General features: G+C 53.9%; 5 protein-coding genes across 5 annotated transcripts; 3 read left to right on the top strand and 2 right to left on the bottom strand.

Moving 5' to 3' along the window:
• The first annotated feature begins 4,165 nt into the window (after positions 1-4,165).
• BDZ83DRAFT_418584 (uncharacterized protein) lies at positions 4,166-4,961 on the top strand. Its single transcript, XM_060502966.1, has one exon. It carries the CDS (start codon positions 4,226-4,228, stop codon positions 4,793-4,795), a length of 570 nt encoding a protein of 189 aa, XP_060362595.1. The 5' UTR covers positions 4,166-4,225; the 3' UTR covers positions 4,796-4,961.
• Positions 4,962-5,178: 217 nt separating this feature from the next.
• BDZ83DRAFT_628922 (pectin lyase fold/virulence factor) lies at positions 5,179-6,356 on the top strand. The gene has a single exon (XM_060508736.1). The coding sequence runs from the start codon at positions 5,556-5,558 to the stop codon at positions 6,165-6,167; it is 612 nt and encodes a 203-aa protein (XP_060362594.1). The 5' UTR covers positions 5,179-5,555; the 3' UTR covers positions 6,168-6,356.
• Positions 6,357-6,698: 342 nt separating this feature from the next.
• BDZ83DRAFT_582797 (metalloprotease) lies at positions 6,699-8,089 on the bottom strand (the record flags this gene model as incomplete). The annotated part of the gene is made up of 3 exons (XM_060505586.1): positions 6,699-7,120; positions 7,172-7,390; positions 7,456-8,089. The coding sequence occupies 3 exons, from the start codon at positions 8,087-8,089 to the stop codon at positions 6,699-6,701; spliced, it is 1,275 nt and encodes a 424-aa protein (XP_060362593.1).
• A 1,837-nt stretch (positions 8,090-9,926) lies between these two features.
• Positions 9,927-11,381, top strand: BDZ83DRAFT_783443 (uncharacterized protein; the record flags this gene model as incomplete). Its single annotated transcript, XM_060515588.1, has 2 exons — positions 9,927-10,871; positions 10,914-11,381. The coding sequence occupies exons 1-2, from the start codon at positions 10,302-10,304 to the stop codon at positions 11,379-11,381; spliced, it is 1,038 nt and encodes a 345-aa protein (XP_060362592.1). The 5' UTR covers positions 9,927-10,301.
• Positions 11,382-11,979: 598 nt separating this feature from the next.
• BDZ83DRAFT_628918 (nucleotide-sugar transporter) lies at positions 11,980-13,789 on the bottom strand. The gene is made up of 4 exons (XM_060508735.1): positions 13,650-13,789; positions 13,281-13,589; positions 12,474-13,211; positions 11,980-12,423 (listed from the first exon to the last, which is right to left on the bottom strand). The coding sequence occupies exons 2-4, from the start codon at positions 13,584-13,586 to the stop codon at positions 12,154-12,156; spliced, it is 1,314 nt and encodes a 437-aa protein (XP_060362591.1). The 5' UTR covers positions 13,587-13,589; positions 13,650-13,789; the 3' UTR covers positions 11,980-12,153.
• Between the last annotated feature and the right edge of the window lie 4,022 nt (positions 13,790-17,811).

Genomic DNA, 17,811 nt, shown 5'->3' with positions numbered 1-17,811 from the left:
GCTCTCCCAAGAACAGCCCTTTGAAAAGTCTTGGGAGCCCAGGGTTGGAAACTGCCAACTCTCCGAGATAACCGTCTTGGCAACGTCTCTTGGCATTGTCGATTTACAGTGAGAAGGCTGAGTGAGTGGTGGGAACGACGACATGGCATCTACGGATACACTTTGCGCAGAAGACTGCCATTGCGATGTGGAAATCCATTTGTTGGAGACTTGGAAATCCCACCTAAAAGAAGGCAAATGCGCTGATCGGTGTGGGTTTGGCTTACAAAGTACAAGAAAGAGGGGGGGACGGGAGCACGAAGTTAATTAGACACGTTTTGGGTTTCCCGTCAATGATAGCACAGCAATTTTGACCCTCTACCTCGTCACTTTACCACCTTACGTAGAGATTGAGGTACGAATACAGACACTGTTAAAGATATATTGTCACATTGTGCAGGGCTCAGACCATGAGACCAGGGCGACGCATGGAAGCGCAAATGATTGCTGGAGACGATGAGTAAAGGAGCGCAGAGGGAGTGGGGAGTTTCCATTGAGTCGCCAATTAGCAACAATCTACGCAAGTTTCACCAACGAGTCTACCACTCTACCTCTCTACGTCAACATACAATGTTCTGACTGGTGGCCCTGTTCTTGTCCGTAGTAGTGCATATCCATGATCTGCCCTGCTTTAGACTACTCTGGCGACCTTATTCTTATTCGTGGACTCTGAGCGCAGTTACCAACAATGCAGTAGAGAGAAACCACCTCCCACCGGCTTGTAGCAGTGAACAGCCCAAAGACAGCAACTTCAGGTTACCTGTCACTCTTCAGTGTAACCAAGAGACTTCACCCCGATTCCCCGGAGAACATCTGTCTGTCCATCGTCCGAAGTACGCCGCCTCGCTCAGCGGTCAGGATCGGCCGGTGGGGTTCGAACTCGACCTGGGTCCGTGTGCTGTTGCGCCCATCCGAGGGTGAGGGACTGCTATGAAGACCCTCCCGACGTAAGGGGTCCCGTCTTTCTTTCGAGATGGACACACGCCTCGACCCCGTCCATTGTCAGGGGGAGCCCGCAGCAGCGAAATCCATTTCAGGGAACAATCCGGGTACGCGCCGACGACTTCCATTCCGTTCCAAAATTGGCAGCTCCAGCGCCAAAACGTCGAAAAGTCAAGGTTTTGAGGCGCTAGAAATTTAAGGTAGCCGCCAGGAAGAAGACGACATCGGGAAAACGGAACGGACGGCTTCAAAGACGAGAGATCATGAACGGCAATGTCAAAATAAGCATCGGAGAACGGAACGAACGGCTTTCAGTATGCTGTTAGACTGCCGCAATAGGATGCTCAGCAAGTCAAACTCCAGATATCAGTGATCGATGGTAGTCACACCCCATTCCAGAATCAGAAATCCAGCCCTCGCGGAAGCCAAGAAATAGAGGTGACATTTCTCTGCCGCTTTCCAAAGTCCCAAGACTTGGAGAGAGCCCAGGCCACGCACCTCTTCCCTCCCTTTGGAGTTCGTTCTCGAAATCAAAAAGGCTTGGTACTCAATAAAAGTATTGTGCAATATGCGACTTTCCTACACCAATCTCCGGGCCGCCGCCCATGTCCAACAACTCGGGGTTGAAACAGGACTGCTGGCCATATTAACAAATCGTGGCGAATGACAATAGAAAATAGGGGTGCGTACACCCCAATGGTGCGGAACACGCCAAGCAAACCGAGGGCCCCAGCCGTAGCCTGCGCGTCCGACAAGGCCAGTGCCCAGACCCGGGAAGAGGGAGCAAGAAAAACGTGGTTGCTGGTGTTTCTCTGGCTTTGCTGAACTCAATTGCTATTGATTCATAGCTGTAAGCTATCGAAGCAGTTTGAGGCACCTACCAAGAGGAATAGTAAACCCAAATTATGATATTAGGATCCGGGGACCGAGTCCGGGTTTCTGGTTTTCGGCTCCGACACATAGTTCACGACATCAAAGCTTTCCCATAGTCCGACATCTTCTATGGAGGTTAGACCCGGCAGTTCACTACCTGACAGGTCTCCGCGCTCTTTTCTCCAGCAAGATCAGTTGACCTGGCAGCATCCAAGAAGGGGGTGAAAAGGGGGGAGGAGCAAAGAAAAATCTCCTGTAATCCCGTGAAGAGCTCCACTGTGTTCTCCACGATCTGGTTGATTTAGGGAGAAAGAACCTGCATGTCTCCGACTCTCAGTACGGAGTAGTCTGCTATGACCACTGACGACAAGTCACAAAACTGCTGGCCTGACTGCTGGCACTGCTGAGCAGGCGTGGCAGGCAGAAAAAGGAAGCGGGGGGAGTGTATCCCAACTGGGCATTCCGTAGGCCTTGCTTGCAGTGCTTGCGTAAATGCGGGCTGCTGCGGACAATAAGCGCCACGCTCCGGCGGGCAGGGTTGACTGACAATCTGGCAGTTGAATGACGGGAGTGACAGCCTGCATATCCCACGCATCCTCGCCGCAGACTATGCAGAGTAGAGAGACAGAGAGGCGTGCTGACTGGTGCGACAACCTGAACCTGAAGCTTCTGAGATGGCCCGGGCATAAGACGCAGGGACGAGCTTCCATCTGTCATGTGTTGGCTGAAGTGCTTTTGGTGTTCAGATAGTACCGGCGTAAAGCCTTGTGAAGCTATCAGGGAGTTGGCTAGTTGTGAAGCGCCACCAGCATGACTCTGTCAGCTGTCGTGAGAGCTTCCGCGTAACAACAACACTCAAGAATCAGCAGTCAATACTGAAGTGAAGAGTCAAGCTCGCCACGAGTTGACGCTAGGTGACGGAGAAATACCTTATCTGAGACAGATCCTTGCCCCCACAACTCTACCTGATTTTAAATTTAATATACGCCGGGACCATGAACCCCACTCGAGCCATTCCCGTTCGGTATCCCTGAACATGCTCCCCTCCCCGGTCGGTTGACCCCCGAGCCGCCGACCCAACGACAACGACAACGACCCAGAATTTGCTCTCTCTCTCTCTCTCCAGTGTCCCATTTGCGTAGACGATGAACCCATCCCATGATCCTCCGGCCTCCGGTTGACGGGTCTGCCTCCGAACATGGGAACGACTGGACGAAAAAGGGAACCAACGTAAACGACCACACGCCCCCTCCCCTGGCGCCTTCAAGCCCTTGACAACAGACGACATGACTTCCTCATTCCAGCTAGCGCCCTCGTCTTACGGTCTCCTTCTGTCCATTCCCGGAACACACCAAATCGATTAAACAACTGGACCCTGCGGTAAGTGGGAGTTGACGATTGTTCAACTCCGTCGGTGAATTCGTCTGGGAAAAACCTAGGAGGAAAAAAGGGTAACCGCGCCCGCAAACCTGCAGAATATGGGGGGCAAGTCCTGAAATTCTGCCCACCTATTCACGTTTTTTTCCTTCTCTGTATCCTTTTTTTTCTGCCTCCATCCCCCCTTTCGGACCCAAACTTGCTCATCCCACACTATTGAGCGACTGCCGTAATTGAAGGGACCCATCTACTCCGTACGAAGGCCTCGAGTGCGCTTTCTTCTTCTGCTTTTGTCCGAAAATACTGACTTGATGCCCTGGACCCGGGTAACTGACGTCGTCTCCGGGGAACCAGTGTTGAGGCTCTTCCGATGGTTGACAACTCCACCCATGGTACTGGGCCTGATCCGATGCCCAGTGGCCCCCCGTCCTCCTTCTCTTCACCCCTTTTGCCGTACTCTGATCCGTGAACAGGAAGAGCCGAAGAGGTATCCGTGGATCACTGGATCATACAGAAGAGAAGGAATCATCATCGAAGTCCTTCTAGTCTACGGAGTACCCTTCTCACAATGATACCTACAACCCCATCCCATATTCTCGGACTCCCTCCATCATGGCTCCATGTTCTCTTCTTCTCCACACCACCCCTGCGACATGTCGTCCGCCTTCGTCTCTTTTTTTTTTTCATCCCATCAATCATCCCCTGGCTTCATTTCGAAGCCCACATCCCTCTATATACCCTGGCTCGTTTCCAAACGTCAACTCGCTCTTACTGGCTTAGTTCGTGTCTTGGCGGAATATCGACCAAACACCTCCTGGCCTGCGTTTCCCCTAAACAAACGAACCACCATCTCTCAGCTCGTGCCACACCCACCACCAGGCACACCAGTGACACCACATGGTCGACCTCTTTAGGCTTTCCGTCCCGTCTATTCGTGCGATTTCCAAGTTCGAGATCGCGGGCACCCGGGTACCGCTTCACTGCCACCGTGACAATGGGCCGCCCGTGCTTCATGCTGCTATGTAGCAACCGGCATGTACCTTTTTGGGTCTTTTACTCTGCCCACTGCTTCCTTTTCAGGTTGATGTCCAATATACTACAAGCTCTGTCGTGTTTTGTCCCTTTCCCGCCCTATGTATCCGTAGTGTATTTCGTACCGCCAACCTTCTCCATCATCCCTGCGCCTGACGCGATGAGCAGCGTGATCAATGAATGTACTCTATCCCGTAGTCTCTATATCCCACCTTGGTGTAAAGCCCACACACACGTACACCCCTCCCCCTCTCTAGATGTTTCTCCACCCACGAATGCACCCATCACGACTCTCTCTCTCTCTCCCTCCGCCAAGGACCTCCCAACATGTGGCCCAGTCTGTCCAGGCCCAGGCAAGGCACCACGCAAGTGCCAAGCCCCAAAGCGTCGAGAGCCTCCTCCTACCTTACCTTACTCTTCGGCCTGGGTCCCGCTCGTAGCCTCTGATACCACCATGATCCTCGCCAAGACCAGGGATATGCCAAGATGCGCACGCGTACGCAAGCCATCACCCCCTCCAGGAGTCTCCTAGACCTGGACCAGAGAAGGAAGAGATGAACAGTACTGCAGTACTGCAGGACAAGGGCTGCTCGAGTTTCTCCAGAAGAGCCCAAAGGAAAGGGTCTTGGCCCTTGGCAACAGAAGCTTAGCCAAGAGATGTCTTGGCTCTGAATACTTAAGAACCATCCTCCTCCGGCCTCATACTCACTTACCCTTCCGATCTTCATCCCGCTTCACTTCCAACTTCTTCAGTCCTTCAGCTCTTTCGCGCTCTTTGCATTCGTTCTCTCAGTAACCTCACTGTCAATACCTTCGTTCGACGTAGATCGTCAACCCCATTCTCTCTTACAAACCACTATCAATCAACCACACAACTAGCACCTCCAGCTTATTCACGAAAAGAAGTCAAGATGAAGTTCTCTCTCGCCTCCTCCATCGCCGTCCTGGCTGCTCTGGCCAACGCCACCCCGACCCCCACCGTCGTCGGCGGTAACGCTGTCGACCCCCGTGCCGTCGAGAAGCGCGCCACCATCACTGACGCCTGCGACGTCGGCTACGGCGCCGGCACCACCGGTGGCTCCGGCGGTACCACCACCACCGTCTCCACCCTGGCCCAGTTCACCGCTGCCGCCACCTCCTCCGACAAGGCCGTCATCGTCGTCAAGGGCGCCATCACCGGCGCCACCAAGGTCAAGGTCGGCTCCAACAAGTCCATCATCGGTGCCAAGGGCTCCTCCCTCACCGGTGTCGGTTTGTACATCAACAAGCAGGAGAACGTCATCGTCCGCAACATGAAGATCAGCAAGGTCCTCGCGGACAACGGCGACGCCATCGGCATCCAGGCCTCCTCCAAGGTCTGGGTCGACCACTGCGAGCTCTCCTCCGACCGTGACAACGGCAAGGACTACTACGACGGTCTCCTCGACATCACCCACGCCTCCATGGCCGTGACCGTCTCCAACACCTACCTCCACGACCACTACAAGGGCTCCCTCGTCGGCCACTCCGACTCCAACTCGGCCGAGGACACTGGCAAGCTCTACGTCACCTACGCCAACAACTACTGGAAGAACATTGGCTCCCGTGTCCCCTCCGTCCGCTTCGGAAACGTCCACATCTTCAACAACTACGAGGAGAACATTGAGACCTCCGGTGTCAACACCCGCATGGGCGCCCAGGTCCTCGTCGAGTCCTCCGTCTTCTCCTCCGTCAAGAAGGCCATCACCTTCCTCGACTCCAAGACCACCGGCTACGCTACCGTCTCCGACGTCGACCTCGGTGGCTCCACCAACGACGCCCCTGCCGGCACCTTCTCCAAGCCCGACTACTCCTACTCCAAGCTTGGCTCTGCCAAGGTCAAGGCCTCCGTCGTCGCCTCCGCCGGCCAGACCCTTTCTTTCTAAGTTATTAGTTGTCCTTAATAGTGGTGTGAGAATTGCTGCATTCAGCGCTGCCGGCCGTGGGATGTTTGCGTCCCCGGCTGGAAAGTACTAGGAAGAAGTACGGAATTCATGTAAATACTTTTCTCTCTCAAGGCATCAGACAAGGCCCTTGGCCACCTGGTTCTGTAGATATAAGTTGCCGGTTTCAACACACTCTAAATGTCCAGATGCAATGTGAAGGTGACAGCCACGAAATATATGCCTGCCTCGTTGGCGACAACTGACACAGGGGCGAGATGATCAATCTACTCCGCGACATGAGAGTTATTCCTCAAACATGAGATGGCATTTGTGGCTTGGTTCGATCGAATCACCGAGGGAATCATGGGAGTCGAACAACTTGGTGCAGCGGAGCGAGAAAACGATTTTGCTAGGTTCTAGGTGACTTTGTTCCTACGTAGACATACTCGTGGGTTACTCATTGGAAAGACTGGAAGAACTGTCCCCAACATCCCACTACATGGGCTTGCAGCCAGCCGGCAGCTTTGGTTCCTAATTGCCCTTTCTGGTCACGCCCACCTCGTTCCAGGCATCCCTCACGATCTTGCCTGCCTCATCTCCATACAGTTCCTCCGCGATCTCCGTGGTCACATCGGCAAACTGGATGAACGTGCACTTGGGAGGAACACGGCCCGAGTTCATGGTCTTCCACCAGATGGGACCGGCCTTCTCGTACGAGAAACCACCAAAGCCCTTCGCCGCAAGATAGAAAGCCTTGTTCGGAATGCCCGAGTAAATGTGGACACCACCGTTGTCCTCGAAAGTAGGAACGTAGTCCTTGAAATGGGCTGGCTGAGGATCCTTTCCGAATCGCGGGTCATCGTAGGCAGTGCCGGGCTCTTTCATGCTGCGGAGAGCAACGCCCTTGACACCGGGCATGATGCAGCCTTCGCCAATGAGCCAGTCGGCATTCTCTATACAGATTGTCAGTAATTTCAACGCCATGATGGGCATCTTCAACTAACCGGCATCCTCCTTTTCGACAATCTGCTTCACAATGATGCCGAAAACGTCGGAAACGTGCTCATTGAGAGCTCCGCTCATTCCCTGGTAGTCCAGAGGACTGGTGTGCTCAGTCACAGCGTGGGTGAGTTCGTGGCCGATGACGTCGATGGTACCAGTGAAGTTACTCAGGAACTCTCCGCCGTCTCCGAACACCATCTGCATACGCTCTGGGTCCCAGACTATCGTTTGCTGTTAGTGTATCCCTAAAAGTTCCAAAAACACGCGGAAGGACGAAAGTACTTACATGCGTTCTCGTACTTCTGACCGAAATGGACGGAACTGATGACATGCATGTTCTTGTTGTCGATAGAAATCCAGTTGAACTTCTCCTTGTACATCTTCAGTACCTCGCCAACATTGTCAAACGCATTGTTGACCGCCTTGTCGTCGACGGCTTTCTGGCCCTCTACGCGAACCACGTCACCAGGCAGCTTGCTCTCGTTCTCGGTGTTCTTGGCGTCATAGATGGCGCGGTAGAACTTATCATCCTTGGGATCCTTCTTGCCGGCAGTGGCAGCAAGGGTGACCTGGTCCTGTGGACCCCCGACTTCGCCCTGCTGGACCTGTTGAACCTTTTGTTGAACACCTCTTATGTGGTCAAGATCCCTCTTGGCGCAGGCTCTGGTGTCGTCGTCGACATCCGTTGAATCGGCAATGTGCTGGAGCAAGATATCAGGGACGATGGAAGGGCGGGAGTGGGAAGAGAGCTGGTGACGCTGGGCGCGGGGACCACCAAGGATGGCGAGGCGCTCGGCACGGCGGGTGGTGAACTGCTCGCGGAGGTTCAAAGCCTGTCTCGCGGCATGACGCGTGTGCTCGCTGTTGCACTCGGCGTCGGCGATGGCCTTGAGCAGGTGGGGAGGCACGACGTAGCACATGTGATCGGCCATTATGAATGACTAGGTAGTAACAAAGTTGATGTTGGAAGACGGGATAGTCAGTGAATGTCCTGGCGAAAAGACTCTGGTAGAGGGTGTGGAGTTGAAGTTTAGAGGATGTCAAGAGAAGAAGTGTGGAATGTTAGAGGTTGAGAGAGGATGAGAGAAGACGAGAAGTAAGAAGGCATGGGGGACGTCGGGGAGGATGGCCTCTTATGGGCAACAGCTCGGTGAGGAGTTAAGTGGAGGAAGGTGAGGAAAGGTGGCCTGGTGTCTGCCTGCCTTTCTGTTGCCTGCCGTGTATCACTATGAGACTTGGTGAAAACGCCGGGTTGAGAATGAGGCAAGTGCAGGTTTCCAAGTTTGGGTATTGGATCCAGTTGTCTGTCTGTATGCGCCAGGGCAGTTGGTGTTGTTGCTCAGCCTTGAAGAGGCAGCCATGCAATGCAACCTTCCTGGGACCAGTTGTCTTATCGCCGGCAGCTTTGGCTGGTCCTATCAGAACAGAGAAGGCCAAGACATGGCGATGCAGCTGTCGTCCGAAGGCCAATATGATTGCGTGACGGGGGGCCAGAGCTGTCCCAATTGGGCCGGCATTCGTACTTAATGGTACCCCTCTTCACGTCGGACAACCCACTTCTCCATCACGAATCCATCATGGGCTTTCCTGAGTAAGCCGCGGGGTAGAGAAGGTGCCTTGACCTGGAGAGACCAAAGAATCGTGTATTCAAGTTGTCACTGGCGGCTTGAATGCCGTACTTCAAGGTCTGCGAGGTGCGAAAGGTACTTAGATCAAGAACTAAAGAGCCGGAGTTGAAGCAGTGGAAGCAGTGATAAACAACCTAATGCGAAAGCGACCAGATGACGACCAAGGTACCGATAAGATAAGAGCTCTAGATACCTAGGCGCGGGACTGGGGCGCAGCGGGTGCCACCCACATGCCGTGACCAGGTGTTCTTGTCCAGGGGACGTGTACCTTGGTAAACGATCTGGAGACAGAAATGTGGCACAAGTCAGAAGAGTCGATGGGAGGCGAGACGTCAGATCAAGAAAACCTTTCCTGGAGGTTGGAAGGTCCCCGGAGCGTTTGTCGTGGCGTCGCGTTTGTTGACTTACATGCCGTTGCACGAACGCGCCCTGTCTCACTCGGGTCCACTATCTTGGTGCATGTGTCACTCGACGTCATTCCCCCGTCTCACAAAACCTTGAATGTGCGAGGTAAAGCTTCGTCACTCGACATTTGGGTGCGAGACTCGGGGCCAGACAAATAGCCTAAGGTAACTGACGATTCTTTCCTCATAGGAAACAAGTCACCGAACCAGTCACGTCACGCCAGTCGAGCCAGTCAGAGCGTAGTTCAGCTGTGCAAGGGAGAGCTGAATAAGGTGCAGAACTTTAGGTGAGTGTTAGTGCAGGATTACGGCTAAGGTATCGGTACCTTGCTGAGGATCCACTCCCACTGCGGGGACTGCCGGCGTCAACCCGGGCCGCAGATCGCAAGTGCCGGCTGAGCCCCGGCCAGTTCCGTTTCCCCACCAGAGTCTTTGGCGCTTACCTTACTTTGCACCTGAGCAGCAAGTGCATGGAAGGAAGTGTTGTGCTACCTTGCTTACTTGCATCGTAGTATACCTTTGGTGTAAGATAGGTTGGGGAGGGTAGGTAAGCAAGGCTCTGGCGGACGAATGTTAACAATATGCTGTGCTAAAGTGTAAGCGGGCATCGTGTTACCCCGTGAGAGGCTGACAACTTGCTTCTTCCGTCATTTTGGTTCGAATCAGCCGCATTGCGAGACTCGTCTTCGGTGTGGAAGGAAGTAACACTCCTCGTGTGTAATGTGGTCCTCGAGGCAGGTGCTACCTTGCCTAAGGTACTGTAGGTAGGTATCTAAAGTACCACGTGAGAAGGCAGCTTGAGAGTGGTAAGAGCAGACTTGAGCAAGCATGAAACACACCTGCCTCACCATCACCATAAGTCTTTGGTACCTACCTAGGTGCCTGGGCAGCTACAGAGCCTCAAATGCCCGAGGAAGGAGGGATGCTAGATGCCTCTCCAGGATCGTCTCGGGATGAAGGGCTTGGTCAGGTGCCTTTAAACTCTTCCCTCTCCCTCCATCTCCTCACCTCAGTGTAATCTCCTAGCATCGGTTTCGACTCTTCTCCCATAGCAAACTCAAGCGTGCCGAGCTGCATTAGCAAGCACCAAAGCGTTCAGAATGCCTCCCCTCCTTACCCATAATCCAACGTCCTCCAAGGGCCCTAATTCTCAGCCTCTAGCCTCAAGACCAGCTTCTCGACCCTCGCAAAGCATACAGGCCTCAAAGAATCTCAAAACAACAGCAGATCTCTCACCAGAGCACCACGCAATAATGATCCGTCACGCCCTATCCTCTCCGACAATCCGAGCACTTGCTTCTCTTCCACGCGGCCCGCCTCCCGAAGAGATCCTCCGTTGTGCCTCTTCCGCAACAGAATTCCTCTCCTTCACCTTCAATCCCCTGGAAAAAGTTGCCTTCTCCCACATCAACAACGACCCCTCCACCCGCTGGCCCTTGAAAGAGACTCTGACCAAGCCCTGGCACAAGGTCTTCCTCGTCGCCCAGTGCGAGGCCTCAGGCGGCGACTACGGCGACCGACTCTCCCTCCAGGCCCGTCAGAAGCTCCTATCGGACAAACCCTGCATCGTAAAGATTCTGGGCCAGGTTCTACGCGCCTGCGCCGACATCATGGGTTGTCGGAAAGACGCCGTCGGTCTGAGGCGCTCCCTCGAGACCTGGCGTGCCGTCGTGTCCAAAAGCTAGGAGGGACTGACGACAGAGCTACTTCAGGTACCCGATATTGGGCCGAAAAAGATGGTCTCACTTGTTGAGCACGGTGTCAGGACCGTACGTCGGCTTGCTGAGATGGACTTCTTTCACATCGAGAGGGTGCTCTCCCGGAACCCGCCCTTTGGTCAGAAGATTGTACGCAGCTTGGCACACTTTCCGCGCCTCGTACTTGCTGTAGACATACCCAAACGCTCCGAGGGCTCGGACAACGGTGTCATCGTTCGCGCCATCCTAGGCTGTTCGAATCGCGAGGCTCCAGTCTGGAAAGAGACGACACCTTGGGTCACGATGGCTGCTGAGAACTCGGATGGCCGGCTGGTCTTTTTCTGGAAGGGAAAAGTCAAGAGCCTGATGCCGAGTAAAGAACTCGTGTTCTCTATTGGAGCAGCCAAGGGCGAGAAGATATTCGTGTGGGCAAGTTGTGAAGAGATTGCCGGGACTTATGTGACAGGGGAGGTAACCGTCTAGACTAATGTGGTTGAAAGTATGTGATCGAACGCCAGTTTTTGGTAGGGAGCTTCTGATGGGATGTCAATAGTTGTCGAGGAGCTTCAAGGGTATGGTATAGCAGCAATTGACACGCGCACCTTAGAGACCATGCATACATGCAAATGGCAGCATAGCACAATAATACCGCTGTAGTCTCATGTGTGCGGATGATATGTCTTCGCTGTCATCGTGAAAGAAGCTTTGCCTGATGCGTATTAAGATGGTCTTACCGATCTCGCTTTCGTCGTATGCTGCTCTACTACGCAGGTCGTTTCACCAAGCACTCACGCAAAGCGTAGTCGTAACGATGTGAATCTCTTATTCTCCGAACGGCTAGCGCTGTACCGCTCGTCCGCATCATGCAGCTACTAGTCTCTGCAATATAAACACTCGCGCTCTCGACTCTCCAACAGGGGCCTCAGATATACAATGCACCGTTGCCTGGACCTTGCGGTCTAGTCGGGTATCGCTGTTGATGATACTGTGTGGTGTGTGGGTGGTTTGCTCACATGCAAGCCGGACTCTATTCCAGGACTCGATGTCCAAATATTCCGGAGCATGCCACCCAAGAGAAGACAAAAAAAGGTGCACAAAAAACGAGCCCCCCCCCCCCCTCCAATCCTTTTTATTACCCAGCCTTTTGTTGCTCGTCATGGTACTCCCCCATCCGACTCCCCAACTTGACTCCGGTCAACGAGTTTATGTTACTACATTTAAAAATGACGTCATTGAGGCGACGATGTGATGCGAATTAGTCGTCGCGGTTCTTGCCCCTAGCTGATGGCGCTCGGTGGTGGTGCAGCATAGGCGACGATGGCCTAGACGTCGAAAGTCCCATGCTGCGGACCGCATCGAGCGGGTCAAGGTTAAGCTTGGTTTCGTCGGTGACGGCTGGTGTATACGCCGGGTCAACCATTGCCTTCTCGTAGCTCGCAATCGTAATCGGTGGCGGGCGGCCCTTGCGATCGGGAATGCTGTAGATGTACGTCGCGGCCAGAACCAGAGTAGTACCGAGGATAAACTAAGACTGTCAGACTTGAGAATCATGGCGGGTTGCAGGAGTTTACTTACGGAGAAATTGACTTCAAAGTTAAAGAACCAAACGCTGAACAGAAAGCTGATAACGATACTGATACTTGCAGCAAAATTCTTTGCAATGTTGTCGGCATAGTTAATGCACAACGACGCAAGCACGCCGCCGACAGCTTGGAATACGATTGCGGTCCATACGACCCAGTTGTAGCCATCAAAGAAACCATGCTTGGCAATGTCCTCAGCATCAATCAAGATAACGCCTGCCAGAGCAGGGAACAGCGAGTAAAACGATAGCTGGATGTTGCGCGTCCACACAGAGGCATGAGTTCCCGAGTCCTTGAGCATCTTCTCAAAGTAAACACCGGCAAGACCCGAGGCGACGGCCGCGATGAGGACGGCGGTCAGTCCAATCGAGTAGTTCATGAGCGGCGACGGGTCTTGGTCCTCTTGGATACCCTGATACGAGGCCGACCGCTTCACGATTTCTCCGCCGACGCCCGCAAGACCGTCCGCGGCGCGCTTGGTGAGCTCACGGGCCACCTCCGCCGCACCCTCGGCAGCTTGACCAAGCTCGTGCACGGAGCGAGGAAAGAAATGGTCTGTGGTGTCGTGCAGGAGGATACTGGCGGACGTCGATTCGGCGTGGCTTGCGGACGAAGGTTGGGGAAGTGAGACGATAGATACGCCCAAGGTCAGGATGATCAAAGAGATCCAGCGCTTCATACCGAGCGCGCGGCGAAGCATCGTAACGGAGAAGACGGCGGTCGTAAGAATCTGCGACGAGGACACTATTAATTTCGGTAGATCCTCTGGAGAGGGGGTAATCAGTCCATGACTACGTACCTTGAGTTGGTATAGCACTTGGAAGTGAACAGCATCAAGATTTCCAACAGCCACGTATTGCAGTGTATTTTGTAGCGTGTATAGTGTCGCTGGAATTGCGAGCTTCCAGCCATCGCCCGAGAAAACGGAGTTGAAGATCTGCTCGAAAATTACTGTGGCGGGCGTGGACGGTGCCAATGTGCGCGAAACCTCTGCAATGGAGCAGGTCAAGCAAATGGACAGCTTGATCACCTCATTGAGGAAGACTGCGGTGGATGTGAAGTATCGGTGATCGCCCACAGGAGGCATGATGCGGGAGTAGTGCATGATCTACCACGGCCAAGTCAATCAGCGCTGGTTTCTAGAGATCGCAGCGACAAGAAGGCTTACCAGAATCAATGCCGAGTTTTGGAAAGTGAGCTACAAAGCAAGGCCATTGTCAGTATTCGCCGATACAGAGGGGAGCCTTTGCGCGAGGCTTGGTGCGAACAGCCGATTAGAGCGTACCGTGATGAGGGAGAGTTGCTTCATGGACATGCCGAAAAGTGTCGGGCCCCCGCCGGCGGCGCAGCAGCGTCGAGGAGAGCCATTGTGGCTGATGCGAAAGGGATTGAGGTCGTCAAAACGTGGGAAATAGCAGTTGGCGGCGGTAAGATGAGTAGACAGATGTTAAATTCGTGCGATGTGTGCTGTTCTTCCCGAAGTTTTGGGGGTCCTGTTTCGTCGGGTATTTTTGAACCGCCGATAATTCGTCGCGTTTAAAGGGGGGGAGGAACAAAGTGGGTGGTGTGGGAGCTAAGCTGAAGCTCTCCCTTTATTGACCCTATTTTTTCTTTCCGTCTCGTCGTAGGATGGTGGTAGTGTACTTGGTAGGATGTTGCGTCAAGACAGCGAATCGGGGTACAGATGATGATCTGGAGGGGTCTGGAACAATGTCAGAGCGGCGGCGGGCAGGTAATACGGTGGGTTGTATGGATCGCGTGGCAGCAAGTAGTGGTGATTGGCAATGTGAAGCTGCCGGGTGGTGGAGAGATGCAGACAGGTAGCAGGAGAGGAAGGGAAGAGGAAGGTTGGAAAAGAAGAAGAGAAGGGTTGCATTGAAGCCGTGGAAGAGGGTTCGAAAGTGTGTCGCGTTTCTCAATGCCCCAGGATGGGACGTTTCTAGCCCCCGTCCAAGCAAGAGCGAGTGAGTGCAAGTGCAAGTGCAAATCTGCGTGACTGCGACTGTGTGTTTCCTCTGCTTGGGATGCGCTGTCCGTGACGCAGGTACGCAGGTCCCTTCCTTCCCTGACTGGGTGAGGCGGCCCCTGACGTAAGGGAAGAGCAAGGGCAGGCAGGAGCAGGGGGGTTTCCTTCCGAAGCAGCTGGGACAACAGGGCAAGCCGGCAGAGCACCTCACCTCAACCTGGAAGTCGCAAGTGCAAGTGCAAGTGCAAGTGCAAGTGCAGGAGCAGGCAGGTGCCGCAGTGGAGCCACTACCGACCTGGAGACTGTAGTGACTGGCATGACTGGGCAGTGGGCAGCGGGCAGGAAGGAGCAGTGGAGGACGGGAAGGGGAGGAAGGGGGAAGGGGGAAAGGAAAGGACGACAAGGGTACGTACCCCTTGGTCTGGTCTCGTCTCTCGTCTCTAATCTTTTTGGTCTCTCCTTCCAGATTTCTGCAGGTGAGAAGGGAAGGAAAAGTGCAAAAACAAATGCCAAGGCAAACGCAGGATGCAGGAAAGAGGAAGAGGAATGAAAAAGAAGAGATGCAAGTGCGCCTGAGATGAAGTCTGTTCTCAAATGGTCTTGAATGCACGCTTGCCGACTTGCCAGGTGAGTGTGCACACGCTCTCACTGGCTCTCAATTGGTGATTTGTTGAAAGTCCGGTGTCCGATGTCTCCTGCAAAACCATGTGCTCTTGCTCAGTCAGAGCCTGTCCGTGAGTGGATCTGGCAACCTCTACACACACACACAGTACACTATCTGTGAGCCTGTGAGGTGCAACGTAGAGACCACCTCACAACACAACAGCAAGTAACCCGGAACGAGGGACGAATACTCGGATCTCCGTATCGCGACAGCACCAAACCCAAGTATTGGTGACTTGTTTGAAACCACGTCTCGATGTCTGGTCGGCCCCTCCCTTCCTCGGTTAGCATGAGCAAAAACTTGGGCAGAGCTTCAGCTTCCACGGCCTCCCATTCGTCGACTGTCCCTCGCCTCGCCTCACCTTTCACAACTCTCAAACTCTCCCCGATGACAGTTGCGGGATTGCCTGCAAATGCCGCCCTCCCCAACCATGCGATACGCTGCGATACACTACGATACACCTTAGAGACACCTAGAAAATCAGAAACACGTACCTCAAGCTTGTCGCCGTGAAGGCATCCACCCTGTTCTGCTGGGCAAGTCGATGCGAGGGGAAACACTCGAACCACCAGACCCCAAAGCTTCCCACGTCTTTCCGCTGCTGCTATCCCGGCTTGTTTGCCCGGATCCTCGTTTTTGCGATTTCTGATGCGCCGAGAGATGCAGAGCCGCCCAATATTGGTCGGAGTCCCTTGGTTTTCAGTCCGATTTCAATCCGCTCAACCGCCCGAGCGTGCCGCCGTGCCGCCCAAGCCCGCCCGTCTACCTCTCGGAGACTATGTCACGACGCCCTTTCCCGCTTGTGCCTAGATGCCCAGATGCCCAGCCTGCGGGATGGACGATTGCTGGATTCTTTGGCCCGGCTTGCAGATCAACGACGCATCGGCCACGCTCGCAGTGGAGGAACCCGCGCTGAGGCCCAACTTGCACGCAATCCAGATGGGTCCACGGCACCCGAATCAGCACCACAAGGGGCACTGTAAATCGACGATCAGCGATGCGATGACAGGGATCACCTCTGTTTTCGGCCCCCTTTTTCCTCTTGTTCCTGTCTTTGCAACCTGGCAGCCGTCACTGATGATCCGGGGAAGCTGCTGGGAAAGCTGTCTTGGTTCCTGGTCGATGCATACACGAAGACACTGTCGATTTGCTCACAACTTCGAACACAAGCCTCAAGAATAGAGCCTCTCTTTATACCGTCGTCGATATATTCAATCTTTCACCATCTTCACAGACCACCCTCAGGCCTCCACGAGATCAAAAGCTCACCGTTCAAGCAACTAGCCCCGGCCCAGGGCGGGGAAGCTCTCCATAGTTTCTGCGCCTCCATGCAGAGTGAACTGGCCCGGCTGGATCTGGGTCCAGCATGGCGTCACCTGGCACTTGGCCGGATCACCACTTTGGTTTTTTTTTTTTTTCTTTTGGCAGAGACATCCTAATAACCTCATAAGCTTGGAAGCGCCATCGATGCATTCTTCCCTAAAGCGGGACACGCTACCCCAACCGCGTTTACAACTTCCGCCATCCCGCCCTCAACACCACGCCAATCACCATCTAGAGAACTGCCTGTCCCGTGCGACTCCGCCGCCACGTCTGGCAATGCTTGGCCTCATGACCCGCCCAATGTTGACCGCCAACGTCACCTTGTGCGAAGTTGAAGGGGGTCAAGTACCCAGGAAGGTTGGGTAGGGCGCATCACGCGGGATCCATTCCATGGTCTCCAGACGGTGCATCCTCTATGTCACAAGAAACGCGTCTGACAGCTGCCAATGAGTCGGGGCTGTTCAACGTTGAGAATTCCCACGGATCGTGGCCACGAAGGCTGGAATGCCTTAGTGCGATCCCAATTTCAACGCCTCCCCCGGATTCTTGCACCGCCATTGGCTTGTTCCAGACGTGCACCGGCTCTGTTCCAGGTGAGGTTATGATTAGGTCCTAGTTATGAGTGGAGTTTGTCTGTTCAATCGATTCTCCGATGTTCGGTCCGGCGAAGGGATGGCACGCCGCTTCGACATCTCCGATGACTGATGTCGGATGGCTTGCCGTCTCCATATAGAGAGACATCACCTCACTGAGCTGGCGATACTTCTCAGCCAGCGACTATTGATAAAAGCCACAGGATGATCGTGTACGCCGCGAAACTTCACTCTCGAGAGAAATACCGAACACCCTTTTTCACCACTCGGAAATCTGCATTCTATCTCAAGCGCGATCGCAGTGTTATGCTGCTCTCTCAGCTGAACGACGAGGGTCATTGATGCTTTCGACCATACGTCGATGATACCATATGTGCTTGGTTGATGTCGAGCAGAATACGCTGACTTCCTGAATGGTACTGCGAACTGAGTTATGGCAGATGGCTAGTCGTAACTCATCATTTGTATTGTGTTTTACAGCAGCGCTCTGGCGGCCTTGTAAGCAGATACCTTCACGCATATGCTTGAATACTAAATGCTCGCAAAGTCGAAAATACCAGCCAACTTCGCTAGATTGACCAACTATCGAACCCCTGCCTTGCTACACTGCCTGCCCTGCTACACTGCTTGCACAACTTCTTCGTATGGGCTGAGTTCAGTGACTGAGACTCCGTGACGGCCTATCGATTACGTATAAGGGTGTCGAGCGACAGAGAAGCGAGGTCTTACGCACATCCTCGTCAGCCTTGTGCTTGACAAAATTGGCGCATCTATGAGACCGGAG

The sequence above is a fragment of the Colletotrichum acutatum genome (assembly GCF_030867785.1).
Source record: "Colletotrichum acutatum strain CBS 112980 chromosome Unknown BDZ83scaffold_78, whole genome shotgun sequence".
NCBI classification, from domain to species: Eukaryota; Fungi; Ascomycota; class Sordariomycetes; order Glomerellales; family Glomerellaceae; genus Colletotrichum; species Colletotrichum acutatum.
Note: the sequence above shows the minus strand (reverse complement) of the source record. Positions and strands in the feature narration are given on the sequence as shown.